This window comes from Capra hircus, chromosome 18 (genome assembly GCF_001704415.2).
Source record: "Capra hircus breed San Clemente chromosome 18, ASM170441v1, whole genome shotgun sequence".
NCBI lineage: Eukaryota > Metazoa > Chordata > Mammalia > Artiodactyla > Bovidae > Capra > Capra hircus.
In genome coordinates this window covers 37,914,617-37,936,059 of record NC_030825.1, presented here as the reverse complement: position 1 = coordinate 37,936,059, position 21,443 = coordinate 37,914,617, and the positions used below count along the sequence as shown (strand labels likewise).

The 21,443-nt window shown below is 39.2% G+C and overlaps 1 protein-coding gene across 3 annotated transcripts in view; it reads right to left on the bottom strand.

Moving 5' to 3' along the window:
* Window positions 1–10,521, bottom strand: part of NFAT5 (nuclear factor of activated T-cells 5) — a 118,500-nt gene extending 107,979 nt beyond the window's left edge. For 2 of the 3 annotated variants that reach the window (XM_018062213.1, XM_018062214.1), the window contains exons 1-2: window positions 10,012–10,521; window positions 8,240–8,293 (exon numbers count right to left, since the gene is read on the bottom strand). In XM_018062213.1, coding sequence (XP_017917702.1) covers window positions 8,240–8,293; window positions 10,012–10,084 — 127 coding nt within the window. In that variant the 5' untranslated portion in view covers window positions 10,085–10,521. The remainder of the gene's footprint in view (window positions 1–8,239; window positions 8,294–10,011) is intronic. The other variant, XM_018062215.1, reaches the window with a different exon arrangement.

The window sequence follows — 21,443 nt, the reverse complement described above, 5'->3', positions numbered from 1 at the left end:
CAATTTACAGTAGTATTTTTAAGTAGAAATCTTCCTTTCAGAATTTAAACCCAACAAGCAAGTTGTTACTTAAAAACTGGAAAAAAAACAGTAACAGTAACAAACTCTCTTAAGACTTTTAACTACAAATCTATTTTGAAGGATAGCTGCTTGTTAAGACTATGTTTGGATGTTTTTACTGCTATCAGACACTTTTAAATACAAGGTTTTAATTGACTTCCCTAGAAAATTGTAATGAAAACTTTATTTTTATTTTTTTACTTCATTTTTAATTGAAGGATAACTGCTTTACAGTATTGCTGTAATGAAAACTTTAATTCAAGCAAATAGTTAAGGTTAATCACACCTTCATCAATATACATTTAATTGTTCTGTTACACTGTTTTACAAAAGTATTTTAATGTCTAATGTTCAAATTAGTAGTATAGTATAATATGATTACTGGGCAAACATGAATTTTACTCAAAATAGCATTTATAAATTCACCATCAAGCACAAGATGGTACTCACATGGGACAGAAAGCTCACATTGTTTTTACCTTTATGATCGGTATAAATAAGTACATACCCTCCACGTAGTCTTCAACTCTATAACCTTCTGAAGGCTTAAACAGTTTCAAAAAGAAAGTTCAAAGTTTTAAACCTCAATTTACAGTTATTAAGTAGGGGGACAAATAATACTCAGATACACTCTGAACAAAAGTATTTTCCTATTAACAAACAGGAACTTCATATTAACTTCATCCTCCATTCTAAAGTGAACTATAAAACCCTTTAAAACTCTGTATTATCACTGTTTATTTACATACAATCTCCGTTACTAAACTATAAGCAATATGTGGCCAGGATACATGGGAATAAATTCACTTTGAGTGAATGAATAATAATAATATAACAATAATATGACTATGTAACCTATAACCCTGCACATAGGCATAAAAAATTATCTCTAAAATAAACTACACTTGGCTACATTCAGAATACAGAAATAAAAAATGCCTTACTAACTTTATGTCCTTTAAAAAACTAGTTTTCCTTTTTAGAAGGTTATGGTGGTTGAACAACAAAATTAAAGAGAAGAGTACACAATGCATACTGTAAATAGTGTATTCTGTATAAATCCATTTATACGAAATTCTAAAAAAGGCAAAACTAATCTATGGTAAGGAAAAACAGATCAGTAGTTGCCTGAGGGGCTGGAGTGGGCAGAATTGACTACAAAAGAGTAGAGTAGCTTCATGGGATGACTAAAACATTCTATAGCTTGTCTGTAGTGGTTACACAATGTATACACTTGTTAAAAACTCAAGAACACTTAAAATGGGTATACCTGCGTACCTGTATAAAGATGGTTTGTTTTTGTTAAAAGAGAGGAAAGAAAGGATACAAAAAGTAACAACAGAACCAATAAGCAAAATGTACAGAGAACCATGAGAAAATGGAGACATAGGTAAAATGGGAAGACTGGGTGAAAAAAGAGAGCGAGACAGTGGAAAGAAGAACCAAAGTAAATGTAATAGGGCCTTTTGCAAAACATCACTATTTTTTTCAAAATCCTGTAACATTATTTCAGTTATTCTTCCTCACAACTCTTAGGTAAGCAAGTCTGATGAAAATATCCCTGCTGAAGAAAAGGACCACTTATATGATTTTCCACGTGGTCTAAAGGCTTAATCAAAATTAATATCCAGATTTTCTACTGCTTAACAATTTTCAGCAAGCTCAGAAACTAACACCAACCACAGCAAGAAACAGAACTCCCAATATTCTATGAGTACTGCTTTTTCTATTGCTTATTTCCTTTTGGGTTTAGTTAGGCTCTGAAACATACCAGCAGAAATAGGGTGCAGTGACTTCTCTGCTTCTATAAAACTACTGCCAAAGAAATGAAGAGACCATCGGCATCCTCCATTTCTAAAGCTGTTCTCCTTAGGTGGTGGCTTGCTTACCCCTCCCTTTTCTTTTCACTTTTGAGCACCAATATCAGTCAAAACAGAGGTTCAAACAGCAGTGTGCTTCAGATAAATCTTAAAGACACCCACCAAAGTGAAGCATTGATTTGCTAATTTTGAGTGTTAAAATATTCCTCAAAAGGGTCATCATCATAATCTTTACTGATTTTTATGTGTGGCTTATAGAATTTCTCTCATTATTTTATAGGAATTGTTAAGCTAAAGAAATCTATACAAAGTATTCTTTTTATACCACCTGAATAGCGGTATAACCTTATTAGGGCCTAAAGTATAAATGCCAATTACCAAATATTTGTACTGTTAAGAGAGTAAGTAAAAACTCCAAACTCTGGAGTAAAATAGTCAAGTTTCAAATTCCAGCCTCCTCCAATAGCTAGCTATGTGACCTTAGAAAATCACTGAATCCCTCTATACTTCAGTTTCTTCATTGATGAAACAGGGATACTCACAGGATTTTTCTGAGGATTAAATGTGAAAAATATCTGTAAAAGCTGATAAACACAAATTGCTCAAAAAATGTTTTCAATTATTACTAACATTGAATTGATTACTCTTTCTTCTCTTTACCAACACTGTTTCTTCTAACATGTCCTACAAAGATGGCTTTACGTAGATTTTTTTTTTTAACTAAAACAAAATTTGTAAAGAATAATCAACAACTCGGCTCACTATTTATTAGTAACTTTTCTGTTCTTGTCTCATTTTAAAAACCAAGTACCAAATTTACTAAAGGACTGATAACATTTCTGAATGGGAAAGACAGGATAAGGATTCAAGGCTGGCCTGCAATAATAATCATTACCGACTTAAGCAACTAAACAACAACTTATCAAGTAAATATTAAAAACAAAAGAGGAAAAAAATCTATTTTAATAGTTATTAAGAATAAATAAAAGTAACTGAAAAATCTCATGCATCGCATCTTGAGTTTAAACCAAAAATATAGATTCTTCATCACAACATCAGCTTTTACTTATACTTGGAAGCTGAAATCATTATCTATAGTTAATCCATAAAGATGATTTCTACCTTTTCATTCAAGTACATGTTTATAACTAGTGTATTATACTTCAACAGTTTTTTTTAACCTTGATTTTTATTAAAACAGGAAATAAAAGACACATGAATCTCTCTCATGCAACTTGAAATAAAATCTTAATAACAAGGAAAGAGTATAATAAGCAACATTACTATTGAAGAACATCTTTTACCTCTCTGAAGTTAACAGAATTATCCTCTGTCACTATATAATCAGGCCCAACTGATGGTTCAGATTAATTTGATCTTTATTTTTTCTAACTACATGTTATCCTTAATAGAAAATCTAATGAGTCAACTTTTTCTAGTAAAAAGTGGCTATTTATATAGTTATTGATCACAATAAGAAATGTCTTTCTGTACTTTTATTTTCAAGTTTTAGGGGACTCCTGGAATGAATACAGTAGAGTCAAGAGTGAATTAAGAACAGACCAAGAACCATCTGATTAAATATGTATTTCTATCCTTTCGCTGTAATAAGCAACTGAATTCTAGTACTGAATAAAAATTAAAATTAAAAAAAAGAGAAACAGTTTAGGAAGAGACAAAATAACAAATGAAAGGAAATTAGAGAGATGGATCCTAGAAACAAAAAGTTGGCATGAACTAGGTATAAATTTGTTACGTTTAAAGTTCATTTCTATAATTATTTCCATAATAGTATTTTTAGTTTGTTAGGTGTAGACGAATAGCGATTAATAGATTCTAAACCAGAAAAGGATTCAATAGAGTACTTTCAACATTAAATATTTCCAAAAAGTCCTTTCCAGTAAGTTATCTTAATACATATCATCATGTATGCCCTAACTATCTTATGAACACAAGCCCTAGGAAAAAAATAAATCAAACTTAAAGGTAAATATCCCAGTAATATCCCAATAAAATCTGTTTAAAAAAAAACCTGCTACTATTTTTAGGATTTTCAATTTTGAACTATAAAGTAAAATTACTGCATGATATAATATCTAAAAGATTTAGTTGTGGGTTTTTTTTTTTAAGTAGTTTATTTTTCCCTAACTCATTACAATATTTCATCTTTTCTTTCAAAAACCTTCCAGTCTTAAATGTTTAAGTCATATCAGGATTACATCATATTGGTGTTTAGCTCTTATCTAACCAGTTCTTTTAATTTGATCCATATGTAATTACTTGACTCATACTTTTAAAAGTATTTTAATGTAATCTCTTTAACTCATACTTTTTGAAGCATTTTAAAATTTTAATCCCGTTTTTATTACTCTATTTTTTTCTAATTTGCCTATATTATTTTCCCTGTTTTATCTGATTTTCTACCATCTTATATTACATCTCTATAGGTATTTCAAGAATGACTTCTTATTGCTTATTTAACTTTGTATGTCAGTTTTTACATAGCAAACTATATATGCCAAAATCAACATTTTTTTTAATATAGAAAGTGTAAGAAACAGTACTTTTTTTTGTAGCTGAACACTTTTTTCCAGGCACAACAAAGAAAAATCCTAGCCTTAAAGTCTGAACACCATTAAGTATAAACACTTTATTTTTTAAAACATATATACAAACTACCTTCTTTTAAGAAAGTAGGAAAAATGCAAAAACAGAATCAAAAGGTAAAAATCTGCAGAATATACTTTTGTCCAGGACTTTTTCTATGCAAGCTATTTTTACTATAATTACAACAATGTCTTTTATTTACTTATTTTATTAGGAGTTTCAAATATAACTATGGGGTCATCAGAAACATTATTTTAATGGCTATGAATCATTATATTAACTAGCTAGACCATTTTCCTACTGTTGGGCAACCACTACATTAAAACAGCAGTAGCAGAGCTATGTAGGGTGACAGATGCTATCTAGACTTATGGTGATCACTTCCCAATATATATAAATATCATATCTTTGTTGTCAACTTGAAACTAATATATGTCAATTATATCTCAATTAAAAAGAGCAAAACCTAATTTCCTGTTCTTAAAAAGGAGACAGAGTAGAAAGGTCCATCACTGATATGTAAGATAAATACAAACAAACTGAATAGTAAAAAGATTTTGAAACTAAAGCTAAAAACTCAACTGTAGGTTTTCCAACTTTTGTTTCAAATCCCCCCCCACACACAAAAACTTTAATTTGTAAAATCTATGTTCTTTAAAAAGCTTAACAAATTGTATGATAACAACTAAATTCCCTCACTCTGGGCTATGCACACGTGTTTAGTTGCTAAGACATGTCAAGATTCTTGAGACCCAGTGGACTGTAGCCCACCAGGTTCCTCTATCCATGGGATTTCCCAGGCAAGAACACTGGAATGGTTGCCATCTCCTCCTCCAGGGGGTCTTTCTGCATCTCCTATGTCTCCTGCACTGGCAAGTGGATTCTTTACCACTGAGCCACCTGGGAAACCCCACTCAAGACTGATTTTTTAGTCATCAGATGGAAATCTGGACTACTGATGTAAGCATACAATAAATATTACTAGACAATACTTCATATTATATATCATAGCAAGTCAGTACAGTTTAGTACTTAAGAGCACAGACTCTAAAGTGAGACTACTTGGGTTGGAATCTTGTCTCTACAACTTATCAGCTGTGTGATTCTCTAAGTTACTGAAACTCCCTGTGCCTCCTTAGCTTCCTCATCTGTGAAATGGTGTAATAATAATGATCTCAAACAGCTGTTATGAGAATTGAGTTATTTGTAAAGTTCCTGGCACACAGTAAAAACTATGTAGATGACTGTTAAAATTTTTTAAATTTAGGTAACATTTACTGTATTTTGGGCTTCCCTGGTGGCTCAGAGGTTAAAGCGTCTGCCTGCAACGCAGGAGACCTGGGTTCGATCCCTGGGTCAGGAAGATCCCCTGGAGAAGGAAATGGCAACCCACTCCGGTATTCTTGCCTGGAGAATCCCATGGACAGAGGAGCCTGGTGGGCTACAGTCCACGGGGTCACAAAGAGTCGGACACGACTGAGCGACTTCACTTCACTCACTCACTGTGTTTACTATGTGCCAGGCTAAATGCTTTACATGAATTTGCCTCAAATAATCTTAACAACACCTATGAAGATACTATTATTGTCCCCATTTAAAAAACAGAGAAAACCGAAGGACAGAAAGACTAAATGACTAAGCTGAGATCATACACAAATGTCGAACAAGGATCTGAACCTAAGTCTGACCACATAATCTACAAATCTAGCATAGATTTTCTTATACACTTGAAGCAATAGCCTCCTGCTATATCTTGTTGAAATAAATTAGAATATGTATTTCCTGGAATAACAGAGTACTGTAAGAAGTAATATAAGAAATATCACTCTAATACAGAGGTATTTATACATGAAATGATTATGATGTCTGATATTTAATACAGCTTGAGGGAGGAGAGAGGATTAAGAAGAGTAGACATACTTTAATAATTGTTAAAGTCTGGTCATGGATCTATGTGGATTCATCATTTTATTCTCTCCACTTTTGTATATTCTGTAAAACTTCCACAATAAAAGGTTGAAAATAGAATAGGGTACATAGATTAAACTCTTTTATCACACAAGCAAACAACTTTCTTTTGATACTTTGTATCAAAGATATAAAAGGACATGACAAACTTGATACTTATACCTTTTACAATTTATATATAATCTGTAAAGGGTGATCTTACTTGAAATAAGTGAATATCCTCTCAACCAAAATGAAAAATTAGTAAAAGCATTTTGGTTAAACATATACATATTAAATTGCTGTTTGCATTTCAAAACATTTGTTTAAGTAATTTTTTCTTTCCTTTCTCCACCCTGATATCGCTGCAATTATAACACTCTAATTTGTTGCCCATATTTATACAGACAAATATGACTTTACAACATGGTCATAAATTGAACATTACAAATAACAACAGCAAATATGCTTCACTAAGAGACACTTCAGAAATTCCTTGCCTCAAATTGTAGTTGATTTCTATACTAATATATATCTATGAACTTTTATAAGTATAAATATAATAATTCATTTGAGAACATTTTAGATGTTTTAAATTACAGTTAAGACAACTTGGCTGATACTAAAGGAACAAATACACAACATTTATTAAGCCAGACACTATACTAAGTACTTTCATACACATTAGCTCACTAAATTTAAGAGATTATATACATTTTAATAAAAGAATATTAAGACTTAGAGAGATAAAATCACTTGCCCAAGGTCACAGAGCTAATTAAGTAGCTAAATGGTATTCAAATTTAAGCTTACATACAAAACCCACTTTTTCCCTTGCTATTATTACCAGGCTACCATATGGGAGGCAAAAACCTACACTCAAGTCAAATTTAAATATTTAGGGCCTTTTTTAAGTGGACCATAAAATGCTTAAGTTACAGGTTACATATATATTACAGCGGCAGCTTGGTTTCGGGTAAAAAGTACCAACTACAACACAGAAGCAGTTTACTTTGCTACTGTATGACTCTCCCCCCTCCCCAAGTCTCTTAATTTCAACCTCAGGTTACTCATCATAAGAAAGTGAACGTCTTTGCAGTCCAATTCCCAGGGTTATATGATTCAAAAATGACATGTGAAATCACTTCAAAAACAAAACAAGTAGTCCCCCTTTTTTTTGTCTTAAAATGCTGAAGGCAACACAGAATAAAGTTTTCTAAAGTAATTGTCAGCTGTTTGTTCTACAGTCTATTAACATTTCCAGAACTTTCTAAAACCTTTTTTTCTAAGCATAACTCAATCATTAGCTCTATTACTTGGCTTTCCTCATCCTTCAAAATGATGCAACAGTAATGACATCAGTGCTTTTGTAATAAATAATATGCCATCCTGAAATGCTCAGCCTATAGAAGTTCTAACTTCTGACTTTTCAAACTAAACATGTGTTTGGTGTCACTCTTAGTTAGTTATATTCATTACCTTACTTAATGTTAGAGCCTTTTTACTCTCAGTTTGCAAAAAACTTGAATCAAGTTACAGAATTCTAAAGTAGAACACCCAACACATAATTTTTAAGTTTTGTGGGGTTTTTTCCCAAAGCTTCTCAAAACAGATACAATAGCTAACAAGGACATCAAACACAGCAATAAAATCCACTAAAAACATTCAGCTGCTCTAAAAGAAGGATCAGGCTCTTCAGGAGAAAACTACATTGTATGAGTTTGCAAAGTTTCTCATTTAAACTCCATTTCAGAGAAAGCCTTTGCATACTCACACAATATGCTTTAAAATGGCACTTTGCTGACCTTCCAATAGTCCAGCTCTATGAAAATTCTGTGATGGGTGTAACTTCAGAGAATCTGAAAAACACAAAAAGCATTAAGTACTTTTTATGCTGAATGACTAAAAAAAAAGCCAAGGATAGCATACATCTCTTATATAATTGTCACGTATTTTTAAGAGCTAAAGTCCGTATTTGTGAATATATTCTCTGCAAAGGAAGGCTGAATTGCCTCTACACTGGTCTTCATGCTAAACTCAGATTTTCATAAAGCATTTGTTTCACGGAAAATTATCTGATGATTACTGCACAAATGGTGTTAATGTCTTGACTATTTTTAACACCCAATTGTATCACATTAGCCCTCCTCTAAGGATCACCTCTAGATACCCTCTCTTCCGACACTCAAAATTACAATATTTTCAAGCTACTTCAGGTAATGTTGCCCAAAAAATATCCTACAGGATGGTGATTGCCAACTAAAGTCATCAGAGCAACAACAAGACAATGGCTATAGTCACTAAGTAGGACTCTACAAACGTCAGTCTATAAAGCCCAGTACCTTCCAGAGTAAACCATCGCACTCGGACTCACTTAAGCGATTTAGATACAAGAAGGTGAGGCTGAAGCCGCCCTTTTTGGAGAAGGTGGGTCAGCGGGTGGCTACATCAAACCCCAAACTGAAGAAACCCTGAATTTCTCAGTAAACAGGGTTCACACTGGTATACATTTTTTTTAATACGTCAAAATAAATAGCTAATAGCCCGGTAATATCTTTTAGCCCCTCTCAATGGTTTAAAAAGTGAAGAGTGCAGTGAGAGAATTTTGGTTTCATGGCCCTTGCACACATTCTAACACATTCTTGTGTCCAGTATAGGAATTTAACCCCAGTAGAGATCAGCTCAAGTGTTAATATTTTATATCCCGGGAATCCCCTCCAAGCCTTAGCCAACAGAGTTTTAAAACTGGAAACTCTGTCCAATGCCCCCTCCCTGCAACAAGCCCCAGAACGGCAACGAAAGAGAAAATTCTCAAAGGACAGCGTTTGTGCCCTGAGCTGGTACCCCTGGGACAGGAGAGGAATAAAACTAATGCAGAGAGAGCACCCCTCTCTTCGTAAAACAGAGAGAGAAGTAAGTAAGTAGAATGTCACAGAGGTGGAAAGAGAGAAAAAAGAAAAGAAAATTCGGGCTCTTTCCAGCAATAAGATGACGAGGAAAGAAGGACGCCTGGTCGAGGGGGGCCGTCCCAACAAGGGGAGGGAGTGGACTAGGCCGGAGAGAGAGGGGGGAGAACCACGGCGCACAAACAACCTGGAGGGGGAGAAAAATGGTGATACTGCACCCAGAACCAGCTCCAGGCTACACTGCCCCTTTGGGGGCAACTTTGCTGGGGAGGGTGGTCCTGGTAAGAAGAGCCACGGCGCCCGGATCGCGGCAGCTCCAGCGCGGGGCCCAGTCCTAGGTGATCCCCAAGCAGGGGAGGCCGGGGCCGGCCGCCCGGGGAGAGGGGAGAGGCCCGCCACCGAGGGGCGCTCAGAGCTACCGGGGGCCGCAGACCCGGGGGCCGACGGCATCTAGGCCCCGGGCGGCAGGCGGCTCCGCGGGGGAGGGGCCACCGCTCCTCTCGGGCCCCTTCCACCACCGCCCCCAGCCCCTCGGCCTCTCCTTACCACCCCCCCAAGACAGGCCGTTCCGGCGGAGGCTCGGCCGCCCCCCGACCGGGACCCCTCCGGTTCCCCCTAGGTCGGGCCTCCCCGCTTCCCCCCCACACACCCCAGCCCCCAGCCTGACTCACCTCGTGAGTACAGGGACTTGGGCGACTCCAGGTCTAGGTCCGCGCTGAGCAATGAGATGAAGTCCGAGGGCATCGCAACTCGACCCAGCCCGGCCCGAGGGCAGCGGGAGGGGGGGAGCGGCGGTGGCGGCGGCACCTCCTCTCCGGGACCGCGGGCACCGAACCGGGGGCGGCAGGCGAGGGCGGCTGCCGCTGCCTCCTCCTCGAGGGCAGTGACTTCCACCGAGCCGACGAACCGAGGAAACAGCGGCGGGGTGGAGGGGGAACTCCACGGGGACTAATTCCCGGCGAGCCAGGAGGGGGGTTCAGGTCGGGGGAAAGGGAGGGGGAGCGCCAACGGGTCCGTTTCGTGCTTCTCCTCTGCGAAAACTGACGGTCGCCGCCACCGCCGCCGCCGCTGACAGGAATCTGAGCCCCGCCTCCCGCGAGGCATTGCGCAGGCGCGGAGGGGAGCTGCCCAGAGCAGGGAATAGCCCAAGCGACTGCCGGAGGGCGGGGAGGCGCGCCACGGAACAGCATCAACAAGCGCTCCTCTCCGCTTCCTGCTGCCGCGGCCCCGGGCTGCTGTTCATGAGCTGGGAAACGGCCCCGCCTGCCGAGAGGGAGGGAGGCTGGGAGGTGTCCGCGCCTGGGGCCCCGGGGAGGGAAAAGGTATTTGCACCGACCTGGTGGCGGCAAGCCGGAGGCGGCCGGCCCAGCTCCAAGCTGAGCTCAGGAGGACACAAACCTAGGGGAACCGAGGTGTCTCCGGGAAGAGGGGAGAGACCCCCCCTCCCCCAAAGCCGGGACATCCCGAGCGGGCAGGCGTGGGGTCTCAGAGGGGAATAGAGTTTCGTCCCTTGGAGTTACCACTCCTTTGGGGTTTTCATAGCAATGTCTGAATTGAGTTGGCCAAAGGACTATCAAACTCATTTCTTAATTAGGAAATGGAACCTCGAGTTATTGGTTGTTTTTAAATTAAAGTACCTTCTCTCCCATCTTTACCCTTCCCCTTTCTCTCCCCGCCCCCCCGCACCCCCAACTATTAGAGGCTGAAAAAAAGAAAGAAAGAAAGAAAGATTTAAGTCTCTCATTGTGCTGGGATGGCCGGGTGTTTTCAGAGTGGGAGATAAAAGTTAATTTAAAAACTGAGTCCTATGAGTCCACCTGACTGTTGTAGAGTGAAAAAAGCAAACTTAAAAACCATTCTTACAGTTTTTCATTTTCTTTTTTTTAACCTGTGGACTAGACAAGAATGGAGAAGGGACACTTAATTGAGGTTTTGCTGTTCTATTCATGAGACCAAAAGTTTCCGTTGCAAAAACTGAAAATTCTCACATACACCACAGACCGTTTCCTGACTAATAGACTTCTGAGAAATTTTTAATCCAGTTATTAAAAATCAATCATATCAACTGGAGTGCAGGGTATGCTACATAGGAAATAATTTTACTCTTGTGTGGAATAGTAATGCCAGCAGCCACTGGGGCAATATTTTTAAGGTATTTGAGTTGGTTTAGTTTCTATTATTCACAAAGATGGTTACAAATCATTAAAAAAATTGGTCTTTTATATATATATACACACACATATATGTGTGTATACACATACATGCACACAGGATTTGTAGAACCTTTCCCCCAAGAATTTGAGCAATTCATCTGGACTTGGAGTGGTGGGGATAAGGGAGAAGCCCTAAGCAAAGGAGACCCCTGTGCAAGTGTCTTTGGGGTGGGGCCCTCTGCAAAGCTTTACCTGCAGACCAGGAATTTAACTTGTGTCACCAGAGTCTACCTATCTTTCCATCTTTACATCTGAGTCAGGTTGCCCAATTCTCTTCACTGCCTTCTGTGTAGTAATCAACCCTGTGAACATTGTCTTCCTGTCAAAGGTAAGAAAGCTTTTCAGAGCCACCCCAAGATGGCAAAGCAGAACCAGAAATTATTCTCAAACATACATCACTGCTGTACACTGTTGTAACAAGTCCCAACAGAAGTCCCTTCAAAATGGGCCAAAGTCCCATTCATTTGAGAGAAGATTCAGACCCCACATTGCCCAACAGGCCAAGGCTTAGGCCAAAGCTTTTGAATCTAAGTGGGTGTGAACACCTATTGGAGACCTCCCCACTCCATTAGTCCATACGTAATGTGAGAAGAGGAAATTCTGCAAGGTACCAGGCAGAACCCCAATACAAAAAAAAAAAAAGTTGAGTGAGTCACTCTGAGTTTATCCCTCTACCCCAGACCTATGTAATCATTCAACAAACTTAGAGTATAGGAAATCCCCATTGCTGTCCTGACCCTAGTTAACAAGTCAAGAATTGGCAAGGCCTCTTCCTTCCCCTTTCCCTTAACATATCTCTGCCCTTTTATGACTTTTTTCCTAGTACTGTGCTAAGCTTTGTTGTTTATGTTAATCAGATTTTCCCTGATTGAGTAAAAGCAAAGTGAATAAGGGTCCCCCAAAAAGTAACTTGACCTCAACTGACTTCCAGGGATTCTTTGGGCTCAGGACCCACTCCATCAAGCCCTGCATCAAGCAGTGATTATATCTAAACAAACATTTGAAAACTCAGTGGTTAACTCCACCTCCCATCCTCTCACAGAGATACTTAAAAAAAAAAAAAACAACGCTTAAATGGATAGTTTTCATGGTCATGCTTTGCAATACCATAGAGACGCAGATTTTCAATAACTAAAAGTACAGATTTACTAGTAAACGGTGTTTGCTCTGCTCTGATCACAAAAATACAGTATGACCTTCCGAAAATTCAGGGTTACCAAAAATAATTATCTGATCATTGTGTTTTTAGTAAATTGCACGCACCGTCAAGTTCCAATGGTATTTCCTTTTCTGGTCATTAATATCTCATTTGCTTTCCCTTTTATATGATATTTGAAATAGTCTTATTTTATATTTTAAAACCCACTCTATTACTAGAACATATTAGCACCCCCTTGGTGGTTCAGACTATAAACAATATGCCTGCAATGCAGGAGACCCGGCTTCAATCCCTGGGTTGGGAAGATCCCCTGGAGAAGGAAATGGCAACCCACTCCAGTATTCTTGCCTGGAGAATTCCATGGACAGTGGAGCCTGGTGGGCTATAGTCTATGGGGTCGCAAAGAATTGGACACAACTGAGTGACTAACACTTTCACCAGAACAAACTTCTTCATAAAACCTTTTCTATGCACAATATGAAGTAAAACTTAAAGCACATAAAATTTGGAAATTTCCTTTCACTGGAAATTACAATAGAATCATGGGACAAAACATAAAGAAGACTTAATAGTTTGAAGAATTTCTTTACATTACTTCCCAATTGTTATATCATATTCCCTAGTTATTTGATTAAGATGTTCCCAGAAGCCCAGATTCAACCAGAAGGTTGTGTAGATTATGCAACAGAGTGGCAGTTCTTACACTGACGGTGTGTTCTTTAACCCCTCCTGGATCTGTTTAGGCACCTTAGTGAATAGCTGGATCTGCTCTCACTGAAAGAGGTTCAAATATCAACCACTGAAAAGGAATTAAATAAACTCATACAGAATAGAGGCATGTGTTGTCACAAGAGCTTCAGAATTTTCGTCATCCTAGTACAATTAAGGCTTTTAAAATAATTTTAGTCACATGTATATTGTAGTGAACCTGCTAAACAAACACAAAACCTGAAAGGAAAATTTCCAGAGCAATTCAAGAAACAGACAAAAAAAAGTTTAGACCGCAAATTATCTTTGCCCCACCTTGGGAGCACTCCTTCATAATAATGGAGAACTGATAGTGGTGGGAAATAGCAGTGACAGCATTTGTGCTGAAACTGTAACCAAATTCTTATTTGATGATGTTTATGCATCAATTTTCCCCCCAGAACATGTTCTAGCAAATATTTCTGAAGGCGAAATTTGTTTCGATACTTTTGCCATGGAGTTTAGAATATTTTCGCTTCTGACGTCTTTGAGAGTGCACCTAAATCTGATAATCAGGCATCTCATTCACTTTGATGAAGTACTTTGGCATTTTATGAGTTGCTTGGTCTGGGTCAGAGTTTTCATTTGAAGACCCATGGAGACAAAAGTCTCTCAAGATTTAGAATGGTTGCAAGTGCTGAGATATAGTGCAATCAGTTTGAATCCAGAGGATTTAGCAGTGAGGAAAGAGGTAAATGCCAGAGGAATTCAACGGGTAGATCAGGGAGGAGTAACTTAAGTAGGAAAATAGAAATTCTTGAGCCGCATCCCAAGAGTAGGCAGGTTAGACTTAGGCAAACTGCTCAAGTCCTTATTCACATTGGCCTTGATAAGACCACCAATCTTTGCCACGGTGCTCTTTCCACATCTAATTATAATATATATTGAGTCTAGCAGCCCCACCTTGGCTGTGACATTAATTTGACCAAAAGTACAAATTAGAAGTGGTTTTACAATCTCCTATTTCCCTCTCTCAATTCATGGAGTTTTAACCTGAGGTCCCTTGGTTTTCTTCAAGACATCTCCTTAAACTTGTACACAAATTTTTCTAAGGGTGTACCTACATATCTCTCTTTCTTTAGGATGAAAGTCTTTAACTTTCTATGTTTTTGGAAAGAGAAATATACTTAACCTGGAGAAAATGAAAATGAAAAGCCATTCTACCATATGAATACTATCTATTCTTATGTATTTCCACAAATGGGCTCTGGGAACTATGCTAAGAACAAGAAACATGAAGATTTTTACAAAGATGAATATGAGAAATGTGTGCGTGTGTGTGTGCGTGCTTAGTGGCTCACTCATGTCTGACTCTTTGCAACCCCATGGACTGTAGCCCACCAGGCTCCTCTGTCCATGGGGATTCTCCGGGCAAGAATACTGGAGTGGGTTGCCCTCCTCCAGGGGATGTTCCCAATTTGGGGATCGAACCCAGGTCTCCCTCATTGCAGGTGGATTCTTTACTGTCTGAGCCACCAGGGAAGCCCTATGAGAAATTTTGTCTAATGGAGGAGCTGACCTGCAAACAAGCTCACACTGTGACAGGTGCTAAGCTAGAATTCTGTACAGGTACCTAGAAATGATTTATCCTTTTACTTTCTTAGCTGATAGAGGGGAAGAAGAAGGAATACCACCTGTCATTCTTTCTCTTCCCCCTACTATCCTCCACAGCTGATATCTCTTCACTCCAACCCTAATTTTGTAAAGTGGTTAAAAGAGGCTAGATCATTGCTGAGCAAAGTTCTAACATACCAATGTTTATATTGTGATGCATCACAGCTATTTTGTGTTGATACAAGTATTCCAAGAAATACCTGGGCTTCACTGGACTTTATCAGTAGATGGTCAAAGAAGCAGAGTATCTTTTTCTTAGCTTTGCTGAGGATTGTGACTAAATACTTACGTTAAGGATGCACTGACAAAATAGTTGAATTGGTTATCCACATCTAAGCTCCAGAATTGAAGGGCCAAGCTGAAGTTATAAGATAAACAAGACTGCTTTGGAAATAACATATTCCACCTGAGAAAAATGTCTTTCAGCTGAATAAAGAAATGTGGACTGCTCCAGACATGGGGAAGTGACACAAAGGGGTCTACCAACAGGTGTTAGGATCTAATTATAAATATGAGGCTTAGAGAGAATATTCATTTATTCAGTTTCTCCACCTGCACAAATTCTACTTATCCTTCAAAGTCCAGCTCAGATATTAGTTCATCTATGAATCCATCCTGAGCCATTTCAAGCAATATTAATTTTTCTCCCCTCTGGGTTCCCACAGCATTTTGTTCAAACTGTAGTACAGCAATTAACACAGTGAATTACATTTCATGGGTCTCTCTCTAGTATGTTGTGAACACTGCTTATACAGTCTCTAAGATCAAAATAGATAAAACACATCCTTGCCTTAAATAACTTATAATTGACTGTGAACGCATAATTTAGTACCAAGACAAAATGAAACAAACTCTCTAATAAGCCATTTATAGATATTTTAATAGGAATTTGATGCTGAGTACAGAGATGGATAGAATGAAAGGAGAAACAAAAGAAAGAAAAGGACAGAGGTGAAAGGCCTTACACGTTATGCCAAATATTTTGTTCTTTATCCTATAGGTACTGGGGAACCACTGAAGGCTTTTTGAGGGGGGAGATGACCTGCCCAGAGTTGTATTTTAAGAATGTAACAGAGGCAGCAGTGTAGAGAGTAAATTGGCAGCTGAGAGGCTGGAAAGAGAACCCAGCCAAGACGAATAAGGCCTGAAAAAGAAGAGCCTGAAAAAAATGGAAGGAAGGCTTTGTGTACAAAGTATGAAAGTAGAATCAGAAAAACTCAAAAATGCTTAAAGGATGAGTGAGGGAGACAGAAAAGTCTGAGGATATTCAAGAAAAGAAGATAATGGGACAAAGGTTTGAAATATCCACCAAGAGTTTCATCGTTGCAGCCCAAGAGCATAACATATCAAAAAAATAATATTTAATGGAGATACAAACACCACTAAATGTGAACTACCCTCAAGAGACTTTACACTTTGTTATCCAGAGCAGCAAAAACTCTAACCAGAAAAGAAACTATCCTATATTTACTTCTTACCAATAGGAAATCCAAGTAAACACAATTTGCTGAAACTCAGTAAAGGAGTGAACTGCTAAGACACAATATCTATATGAACTTGCATTCCCGATTTTCACTCTAAACATACATCAGCATTAACACAGAAGCCTTTAAATGCTCACCTTCAGAGTAGCTATGTTTGGAAGAATTTCAAGAATCCTAGGGCTTCCCTAGTGGCTTAGTGGTAAAGAATCCACCTGCCAGTGTGGAAGATCTGGGTTCGATTTCTGATCTGGGAGGATCCCACCTGCCGCGGAGCAACTAAGCCCTTGCGCCACAACCACTGAAGCCTGTGCTCCACAAGAAAAGCCGCTGCAATGAGAAGCCCTTGCACCACAACTAGAGAGCAGAGAAAAAGAAGACACAGCACAGTCATAAAGAAATAAATAAAATTATTACTTAGAAAAAGAATCCTAAAGGCCAACAATTTGGGAAAAAAAAAAGGAAATAAACAAAAAGGCTTGTAGAAATAAAAAGCAACCACGATGTTTTTAAAGATCAGTTTGCAAACATTCCATTCATGGAAGAGTTGGGTAATAATGGACTTAAGGTTTACTCTGTAAGGTCTGGACCAAGACAAAAGCATTTAAAAGTCAGGTACAAAAGAAGGTGCGGGGACTCTGAACCTAGCCAACTGCCTGAACTGGAGCCCTAAGGAACAAACAGATCGTCTGCCCTTCATAGTTATCAAGTAAGTATCCTTTTCAGGGTGCAGGAGGGGGAAATTCAGAAAGAGAAAAACATGAGAGAAAAACCCATGGAGAGGTGATCCCTCCAGAATGAAAAAGGAAGATGTAATTTTTATTACTGCTCTTGAGCAGATTCACCCTAAGGTCCAAATCTGACTTTGTCTTCAGAGTTGGGGGCAATCTTTTGAGTTCTAATTGCTTCTAGATAGACTCGGTATCTTCCTCTTCAGGGTTCACATATATATCAGTGGCCAAAAACTGCCTAAGCAGCATGTGATCACATGATCCAAGGGCACATGGCACAGATCTGTATTTCTCATGGATGTCACATATGCCTATTTAAGTCTAGCAGAAGGTATCTGAAGAAGTGGCGAGTAAACTGAATTGGAACCAGGGGCCCTCTAAGTTCTAGTTCTCAGCACATACTAAGCAGAAGATGTGCCCTTTTGGAATGCCTAGCAGGCAGTCACACTTCTCCTGAGTGGGGTGACTTTCCTCCGTGGAGGAGTTTTGGCTTGCCCGCTTGACTTAATCGTGGGTGGGGTCAGGCTGGAGCAGCTGGCATCACCTTGCCACACAGAGGAAAAGAGCCTGTCTGAGGTGGAGGGAACAGAGAAAGGGTTGCCAAGAAGTGGAGAAAGGGGGAACAAAACACAACCCAAAAAAGTCATTCGAGTTTCTGGAGGAAGCCACGCCTGACCTCAATGATTTGAATTGATGAATCCGTTTTTAAAGGTTTTTTTCCATGGGAGATATGGCACTGGGTATTCAGTCACTTCAAAGACAAAGTCTTAACTTGATACACTCTGTCCAGGGTTATGGAACTTTCTTGGGCCTTTGTCTCCTCTCTCTGAAATAAGTGGGTCAGATGATTTATCAGGCAGGCATTGTGTTTAGATGCTAGAACCATGCTGTACAGGGCCACTCAAGACAGATGGGTCATGGTGGAGAGTTCTGACAAAACATGGTCCACTGGAGAAGGGAATGGCAAACCACTCCAGTATCCTTGCCTCCAGAATCCCATGAACAGTGTGACGAGGCAAAAAGAGAGGATATTAGAAGATGAGCCACCCTAGTCAAAAAGTGTCCGATATGCTTCTGGGGAAGAGCAGAGAAATTGCTCCATAAAGAATGAAGAGACTGGGCCAAAGCGGAAACAACATTCAGTTGTGGGTGTGTCTGGGGGTGAAAGTAAAGTCTGATGCTGTAAAGAACAATATTGCATAGGAACCTGCTATGTCAGGTCCATGAATCAAGGTAAATTGGACATGGTCAGGTAGGAGATGGCAAGAGTGAACATCGACCTCTTAGGAATTAATGAACTAAAATGGATGGGAACAGAAAAATTTAATTCAGATGACCATTATATCTACTTCTGTGGGCAAGGATACCTTAGAAGAAATGGAGTAGCCCTTACAGGCAACAAAAGAGTCTAAAATGCAGTATCTAGATGCAATCTCGAAAATGACAGAATTATCTTGGTTCACTTCGAAGGCAAACCATTCAATATCACAGTAATCCAAGTCTATGCCCCAAGCACTTATGCCGAAGAAGCTGAAGTTGAACAGTTCTATGAAGACCTACAAGACCTTCTAGAACTAACACCCCCAAAAGATGTCCTTTGCATCACGGGGGGCTGGAATGCGAAAGGAAGTCAAGAGATGACAGGCAGGAGTGACAGGCAGGTTTGGCCCTGGAGTATAAAAGGAAGCAGGGCAAAGGTTAACAGTTTTTCCAAGGGAACTCACTGATCATAGCAAACACTCTCTTCCAAAAACACAAGAGATGACTTCTACACACAGACATCACAAAGTGGTCAACTCTGAAATCAGACTGAATATACTCTTTGTAGCCAAAGATGGAGAAGTTCTATACAGACAGAAAAAACAAGACCTAGAGCTGACTGTGGCTCAGATCATGAGCTCCTCATTGCAAAATTCAGACCTACACTGAAGAAAGTAGGGAAAACCACTAGGTCATTCAGGTATGACTTGTATCACATCCCTTATGTTTATACAGTGGAAGTGACAAATAGATTCAAGGGATCAGATCTGGTAGACAGAGTCGCTGAAGAACTAGGGATGGAGGTTCATAACACTGTACAGGAGGCAGTGACTAAAACCATCCCAAAGAAAAAGAAATGCAAGAAGGCAAAGTGGTGTCTGAGGAGGCCTTACAAATAGCTGAGAAGAGAAGTAAAAGGCAAAGGAGAAAAGATAAGATACACCCACCTGAATGCAGCACTGCAGAGAATAGCAAGGAGGTAAGAAAGCCTTCTTAAGTGAACAATGCAAAGAAAGAGAGGAAAACAATTGAATGGGAAAGTCTAGAGGTCTCTTCAACAAAATTGGAGATACCAAGGGAACATTTCATGCAAAGATGGGCACAATAAAGAAAAGAAATATCAAGAACCTAACAGAAGCAGAAGAGATTAAGAAGAGGTGACAAGAATACACAGAAGAACTATATAAAAACGGCCTTAATGGCCTGGATAACCATCATGGTGTGGCCACTCACCTAGAGCCAGGCATCCTGGAGTGTGAAGTCAAGTGGACCTTAGGAAGCATTACTACAAAAAAAGTTAGTGGAGGTGATGGAATTCCAGCTGAGCTATTTCAAATCCTAAAAGATGATTCTGTTAAAGCGCTGCACTCTATATGCCAGCAAATTTGGAAAACTCAGCAGTGGCCACTAGACTGGAAAAGGTCAGTTTTCATTCCAATTCCAAAGAAAGGCAACGACAAAGAATATTCAGACTACCATACAATTGTGCTCATTTCACATGCAATCAAGGTAATGCTCAAAATCTTTCAAACTAGGCTTCAGTAGAACGTGAACCAAGAACTTCCAAATACAAAAGCTGGATTTAGAAAAGGCAGAGGAAACAGAGATCAAATTGCCAACATTCACTGGATCATAGAGAAAGCAAGGCCGTTCCAGAAAAACATCTACTTCTGGTTCATTGACTATGCAAAAGCCTTTGACTGTGTGTATGGAAAATTCTTCAAGAGAATTTGGTTCTCCAAACCACCTTACCTTTCTCCTAAGAAACCTGTATGCCGGTCAAGAAGCTAAAGGCAGAACCCGATATGGAACAATGGACTGGTTCAAAACTAGGAAAACGGTACATCAAGGCTGTATACACTCACCCTACTTATTTAACTTCTATGCAGAATACATCATGCAAAATGCCAGGCTGGATGAATCACAAGCTGGAATCAAGATTGCCGGGAGAAATATCAACAACTTCAGATATGCAGATGATACCATTCTAATGGCAGAAAGTGAAGAGAGACTGAAGAGCCTCTTGAGGAGGGTGAAAGAGGAGAGTAAAAAACCTGGCTTAAAACTCAACATTCATAAAACTAAGATTACGGCAGCTGGTCCCATCACTTCACGGCAAATAGATGGGGAAAAGTGGGAACAGTGACAGAGTTTTTCCTTGGGCTCCAAAATCACTGTGGACAGTGACTACAGCCATGAAATTAAAAGATGCAAGAAAAGCTATGACAAACCTAGACAGTAGATTTAGCAAAGACCTGACTTTGCCAACAAATGTCCATATAGTCAAAGCTATGGTTTTTCCAGTAGTCATGTACAGATGTGAGAGTTGTACCATAAAGAAGGCTGAGTGCCAAAGAACTCATGCTTTTGAACTGTGGTGCTGGAGAAGACTCTTGAGAGTCCTTTGGACAGCAAGGAGATCAAACCAATCAATCCTAACGGAAATACCACACATATTCATTGGAAGGACTGATGCTGAAGCTGAAGCTCCAATACTTTGGTCACCTGATGTGAAAAACTGACTCGTTGGGAAAATCCCTGATACTGGGAAAGATTGAAGTCAGGAGAAGAGGGTGACAGAGGATGAGATGGTTGGATGGCATTATCAACTCAATGGACATGAGTTTGAGCAAACTCCAAGAGACAGTGAACAACAGGGAAGCCTGGTGTGCTGCAGTCCATGGGGTTGCAAAGAGTCAGACGTGACTTAGTGATTGAACAACAACATACCCAGTGGCTCACAGACTTTATTTTTCTCATGCAATGAGTCTGGATTAGGCAATCCAGTACTAGTCCTGAAGTCCTGCAATGCCATCAGGCACACAGGCTTTCCCCTCTGCCAGAGTTTGAGATTTGGGCCCTTGTTCATATGTTTGCAAGATGACTGTCACCTCTAGG